This window comes from Ruditapes philippinarum, unplaced genomic scaffold (genome assembly GCF_026571515.1).
Source record: "Ruditapes philippinarum isolate M1 unplaced genomic scaffold, ASM2657151v2 ctg2744_1_1_1_1, whole genome shotgun sequence".
Classification (NCBI taxonomy): Eukaryota; Metazoa; Mollusca; class Bivalvia; order Venerida; family Veneridae; genus Ruditapes; species Ruditapes philippinarum.
Genome location: NW_026859583.1, coordinates 160,427 through 167,251, shown reverse-complemented (window position 1 = coordinate 167,251; position 6,825 = coordinate 160,427). Strand labels below are relative to the sequence as shown.

Sequence of the window (6,825 nt, the reverse complement as noted above, 5' to 3'; positions counted from 1 at the left end):
CAGCATGCAGATGTGTGAAGTTGGCGGCCCAGCGGTGTGAAGTTGGCTGCCGGTAGCCCAGCGGCAAGCGGTGTGAAGTTGGTGGCCGGGCGGCCAAGCGGCTGGCGGTGTGAAGTTAGCGGCCGGGCGGCCCAGCGGCTGGCGGCAAAAAATTTTAATGTTGCAGAAATGTTATTTGAAACAATAAAACGGCATTTAATGAAGTTCTAAAGACATTTCTTATTATTTAAAGGATATATAAAAAGAAAAAAATCACTTTGAGAATTTTTTTTATTTTATCATTTTTTGTGAAGTCAGCGGCCAGCGGCCAAAAAATTTAATGTTGCAGAAATGTTATTCAAACAATAAAACGGCATTTAATGAAGTTCTAAAGACATTTCTTAGTATTTAAAGGATATATAAAAAGAAAAAAATCACTTTGAGAATTTTTTTATTGAATTATTTTTTGTGAAGTCAGCGGCCAGCCTCCAGCGGCCAAAATTTTTAATGTTGCAGAAATGTTATTCAAACAATAAAACGGCATTTAATGAAGTTCTAAAGACATTTCTTATTTCTAAAGGATATATAAAAAGATAAAATCACTTTCATTGAGAATTTTGTTTATTCTATCATTTTTTGTGAAGTCGATCGTTCTAAAACTTAACCGTTGAGAGAGGTAACGACTGAGGCAGTGTCACTCACTTCATTTGCCCGCCTCTGTTGAAGTTCGGCTACGCCTTAAATTGTTGCCAAATTTAATATGATGCTCCGTTTGCTAGCATTTATTCTTCGTTGACGGGACGGAAGGGAACCAGGACAACTTTGATCAATATCACTTGTCGAATCATTAATTTACAATTTACAAAGCCTAATCCACACCCACTAACAGAGAGGCGGTTCTCCCTCAACAGTTCAGAAAGTACGCCAAACGCTACGGCCAGTAAGGGAAGATCAATGTAGAACAGTTCGTCCTCAAAATCATTCGAACATTATGCTATTCGTACCAATATTTAAATGGACATATTCTCGGCGCATATTGTCTTGAATTAATTTTAAGTATACCAATCATTTCAATTTTACTTGTTATCCAATTTATTTTGCTCCGACCAGTCGTTTCAATTTTTGTCGCAACACACAAACAATTCATAATTTCAGACATGGCATTAATTACTTTGTGAATTTATGCATTAGGTTCTACTTTTTCACAAAAATATGCAACTTTATTATTAAACAACGAGCACATACCAAGAATAAGGAGAAAAAAATGATATGTGCTTCAGATATTCAACTGTAATAGAGAACGAATATCAATGCTGCTTGACTATTCACATCATTTGGCGGCGTCTTTGATGTGCAGCATCAACATTTAACTTGTTAATGTACTTAATTGTATCGGCAATCCCCCAAAGATGTCATCCAAGGGTGACAACTTGAATCCGGTTTTAAATGAAAGGGTCTTAGCACTTAGCATTCAAGTGGACTGGACAATGTCTTCATATCCACGAATGAATCACTTATACATGTACCGGGTTTGTTGAAGTGAATCATTTATACATGTACCGGTTTTGTTGTGTTGCCTGTTCGGATGAAAAATGTCAAGCAATCTCCGTTGAACCAACGTTGTAGTCGATCATCTGCAATTTAAGCATACAAAGTAAAAATTACTTGAACATGATAATGTAAAATCTACTATAGAAAACAAATACAGCGGAATTATGAACTTTCATTTTCACAACAATATATATTCTTCGATGTAATGTGGCGTAAACCCCACTATTTCATGGCACATACAGTTTATTGATTTAACAATTTCTTCCTTTTATTATCATTGAATCAAATATAAATAAACTGATTCAAGGCTAAGAATGTCAATTATCAGGCAACATTTTGTTTGTTACCTTCGTGACCAAGCTTCTTCATGACAGGGAGCCAAAAATATAACATTTTAAAAACTGATGTATATTTTTCTCCTAAGCTTTATTTGTTAATACTCGTAAATAAATAGTTTAATTTCTAGATAACGAGCGTTTAAAGCGCTCAAAAAGTGATTTGTTAAATGCAAATTAAAGCATTCAGGTTGGCTTAATTCGATGGAAGATTTATGTGGTGTGTCAATGCCTTTATCCATTCGTTTACTCAAAATAATACAAACACTGCAATCACATTGTTGAAGGCCGAGAGATTTAGAAAAATGGCTACTTATCAGTTACTTCTTGTCCGAAAATCAAGACAAATCAGAACAAATATTTATTTTTTAATGTTTCCTTAAATGTTTATCTTCGAAATTTTGCAAATATTAGTAATTACGAGTAAGTATTTTATTTCAACAAAACGTTAGTTTATTCTTATGAAGTCAAATATTTAACCAATAATTAAAAACGATGAAACCATCCTCTTCATGGCTGGAGTTTAAAACGCAAAGTAATGGATATAAGTGATCTTGCAGTGTCTGAAAAAATGATTTGATGCCAGTTCTTTATTTACAATTTTAGGAGTGTACGTTTCAAACCTATCTGTTGTCAAACATACGATCTTCTCTGTAAATGTATCTTTCTTAACACCTTCATTTCATAGGTCAAGATGTTTGTTGAAAATGAAGTGTTTTGTTTATTTGTTTTTTTCTTGGAAGACGCATTTACGTAATTTTTTGTTTTAAGTGTGTACTTGACGAATGGGATAAGCGTATTTGTAAATATGTCTTGACAATAGTGAACGGTTCTATAGGGGGAATATGCGCTTTATAAAATGAAAAATATAATGATAACATTTAAACTTTTAACAAAAATTGAAAAATGAGCCATGCATATACATGTGAACCCCGTCAGGAACCTCAAAGGCATCCTTTACAATATCTGCGTTCCTTGAAAATTGAGACAGATAAAATATATATTTAACTGTACAAGTAAGTTCTTTCAATATTGTCCGGCCTGAATTTGGATTCGTTTTAATAATTACGGAATAACGGATCATTTTCAAAAATTATTGTATTTTGAACTAATTTTTTGAGCGAATCGTGAAATATGGTGACAAAAATCATATCAGTGTGTTTGTTCGGTTTCATGTTTTTTAACATCGTGCATGTCTCCGAAATGTTACTGTTAGGAACAAGTCGCAAGTCTGGTTTTTATAAAGCAGCTGTCTTTGAGCACGCTGTTATATTCCCAGAAAAGAGAGCAAGTTCATACGATGAAGCAGTTTCACAAATGTTTCCGAATCTTGACGAATATAAAAGACAGGCAGATATAGCAGGGACACTCGTATGTATTTTAATATATTGACAGGCATTTGTACATGATACATTATATTAACTAATTTTTTTAAATCAAATAGACGGTCTACCAATAAGCTCTTTTTATTTCATATCAGATAATGATATGAATTTTTTTTAAAGCTTATCGATGATCAAAAGATAAGCATTAATTATTTTATACCATTTGAGTTAACAATTAGCTGTGTCCTTTCTTTTCTACCGCCAATTGTTATTGTTTGAGTCAAAGTGAAACATCAGATTTTATTAGGTTTATAAATTCTTTTTTCACTAAGATGCTATCAGAGTTGAATGAAGCTAAAATTCCTTAAAAGCGTGGGACTGAATCGTTTATTGCCTTTCATTATGCCCGCGTGGCTTATCAAATTGAAGCGACATGAAAATAAGTTTTAAAGTAATTATGAACTTAAAGATTTAAAACTTTTAGAACAAATATAAGAAAAACGAAACAAACAAATAAAAAAGAATTTAAGTAAAAATATATTTTTTCGCAAGCGACACCGGATGAATTAAATATAATGGCCGCAAAATATATTTAGATTCAATTAAATTATATTGAAAGATTTGAGTTACTTTATTTTTCAATTGATTCCAATAAACGCTAGCTTTTTGTAATTTCATTGTGATATGTAGCTATTTTTTATATTTTTTGTGATGTTTATGATTTATGACTTCATAGAGAGGACACTTCTGCGTTAATAAGTAGTAAAATTTCAGTCTTTCAAAGATTTAGATACGATAAAAGGATATATGTTTTGTTTGTGTATGGCTATTCTCATACTTTGCGAAAGAAACAATCAAATAATATAAAAAAACCGGTGTCACAGTAAGGGCATTAACACACCTTTGTGAAAAGTGTCATCCTCTCAAGTTCTTCCCCTTGTCTTATTTTTTTTTTTTTGGGGGGGGGGAGGGGGGGGGATTTTTCATGCATATATCCACATTAAAAAGAATCAATAAAAAATTCCATCCAAGTATGTGCCGTTCCCGTATGGTGCAGTGTTGCAGCTATATACAATTTCACACATAATTCATCCGAGTGATATTTTATTTTTTGATTTTGAGGTAGTTGATTTCAAAACTAAATTATGTTGCAGAATGAATGTCACCAACGCCAATCCTTGGAACCTTACATATTCCATAGTCTTCTAATGGGAACACTCAATAAAACCGTGTCTTATTGTCCAGAGGGACCACACAAAATCATTGGAAACTGTGCGCCATTGTTTAAAATTTTTGTGAAAGCTATTTTTTCTTTCTTGAATTTTAAGGCATTTAAAGTTATAAATTAACCATTTTATAATTGAAACAAACTAATTGTTATTTAAAACATATAATTTGATACAATTCAGGAAGATAACGTCATTATGTATGTTACATAGTCATAGCAATGATGCAGCGTTGTGTTGTATAAAATAAAAAATGATTTCTTTCTTCATCTAAATAGTTACTTATTATCTCTTTTTCTAGGGCGCTGATATTATCGTATTTCCGGAAGATGGAATTTATGGATATCTATTTGCAACACCTTCCGACATTGAAAACTATCTGGAGTACATTCCAGACCCTGCTCAAGTGGACTGGACGCCATGTACTGAACATTTGAGGTACGAAAGAACAAAGATACAAACATTTCTAAGCTGCCTCGCTAAGAATAACTCGATTTACTTAGTGGCTAACTACGGTGATAAGCAACCGTGCCAAAAGACCGACCCCAGTTGCCCTAAGAATGGACACTTTCAGTACAATACAAACATAGTGTTTGACAGAAATGGAAAACTCATAGCTAGATATCACAAGCAGAACTTGTACTTCGAGACACAATTCAATACACCTACTACTCCAGAATTCATTTACTTTGACACTGAATTTGGACGTTTTGGAACTTTTACCTGCTTTGACATTTTGTTTCATGATCCAGCGATCCCTTTGATAGAAAAATACAACGTAACGGACATTGTGTTTCCAACTGCATGGATGGACGCACTGCCTTTCTTTTCCGCAATTGGTTATCACTCCTCGTTTGCTCTTGCATATAATGTTAATTTTCTGTCAGCGAATTTGCATTATCCTGAAGAACGTTTTCAGGGAAGCGGGATTTACACACCAGAGGGAGCCCTGGCGTTTTACTACAATCGAAGTTCACCCAATGGCCGCCTTCTTGTAAAAGAAGTTCCTATTTTAAACCATAACGGAAATAGATATCGAACAAATATGATAAGTTTTGCTGAGACTGGCATTTTCAAAAATTATGATTTCCAAGGTAAAGTTTTCTGGGATACGTATAATTTCGTAAGTCTCAAGTCAGAAAAAGATAATTTAATTGTTTGCCAAGGCGATCTTTGCTGCTCCTTGCGTATGAAGAGAGATTGATGTTTAAAGGTTTAATTGAAATTTGGGCGTGTTGATGGAAAATGCCCCACATGGGGGTCCGTTTATCTACAGGTATCACTTTTTTAGAAGGTGGGGTACCTGAATGATAAGAAAATTGCAATCTCTCCCCTTTTGTCCAGCAAAGGGAATTTTAGGCCCAATTAAAATACCCCAAAGGGAAATTTTCCCCAAACTCCGAAATTGGAAAACACCAAAAGGTCGTTAAAACCAACAAAGGGGAAACCTTGAGCTGCCACCGGGTCTAGGGATTTAAAATTTTTTTTTGCCAAAATCCTTTAACCCCTTTTAAAGGGTCAAAACCCAGGAAACCTCTTTTGGAAGAAATCGTTTTTGGGACGCATTTATGACAGGGAATAATTTTCATTAATTTTGTTTATAAATAAATAAACTGTTTTATTTGATTTATATGTTTATACCATTTTGACTATTTCTTTTGCGATGCAAGATCTTATCATTATACGTTGACAAATACATCAGGAGGTATCATAACAGGGAAATTATTTCGAAATGTAAAATTCAATATCTATTTTTTTTTGTTGAAATTAGACATCCAGTTTGAAATACTATCAAATTCACATTTATAAAAAAGGTAAAATAAGAGGTGTCACGTGAACAAATTGAGTTAAAATGTTGATTGCGAAAATATCGAAAGAAAATATCGAAAGACCCTGAATATTTATCAAAATCATCTGAAAACCAAAGCAGACGCACCGGTATAGTGACAATTCGTATATTAACACAGCAACCCTGTCTATTCCGTAGCAAATAATCGTGGGCGGGAAAGCGAAAGATAGAAATCAGGTAAATGAAAATGTTTTAACCTATAACCAGAAAAGATACCAAACATTAAAAAATCCGAATAAACAAAATTTCGGACTTCGACGAACCAATTTAACAATGCATTATGTGGGAATAATATTATCCGAAGCATACCCCAATAATACGGTTCCGCGGCGGCTTATTTTAAATTTTGGTAAAAGATTTATGGGCCTATTTTTGTGTTGGACGAGTCTATATCAAAGGTTAGGCAGTATCCCATATTCGAGCTAAGAAAGTTAATAGAAGTTTTTATTGGTTAAATTGTCAAAAAAAAGATCGACAGTGTTGTAATTCCAGTTCCTAGCTGTGTGACTTTGCCTTCATGGTAATGAGTAACATTCCTTTCATGATACACAGAAAAGTAC

The 6,825-nt window shown here is 33.6% G+C and overlaps 1 protein-coding gene across 1 annotated transcript; it reads left to right on the top strand.

Annotated features, from left to right (window-relative positions):
* The first annotated feature begins 2,837 nt into the window (after nucleotides 1–2,837).
* Nucleotides 2,838–5,620, top strand: LOC132757152 (pantetheinase-like). The gene is made up of 2 exons (XM_060748345.1): nucleotides 2,838–3,236; nucleotides 4,718–5,620. Exons 1-2 carry the CDS (start codon nucleotides 3,000–3,002, stop codon nucleotides 5,618–5,620), a joined length of 1,140 nt encoding a protein of 379 aa, XP_060604328.1. The 5' UTR covers nucleotides 2,838–2,999.
* The last annotated feature ends 1,205 nt before the right edge of the window (nucleotides 5,621–6,825 follow it).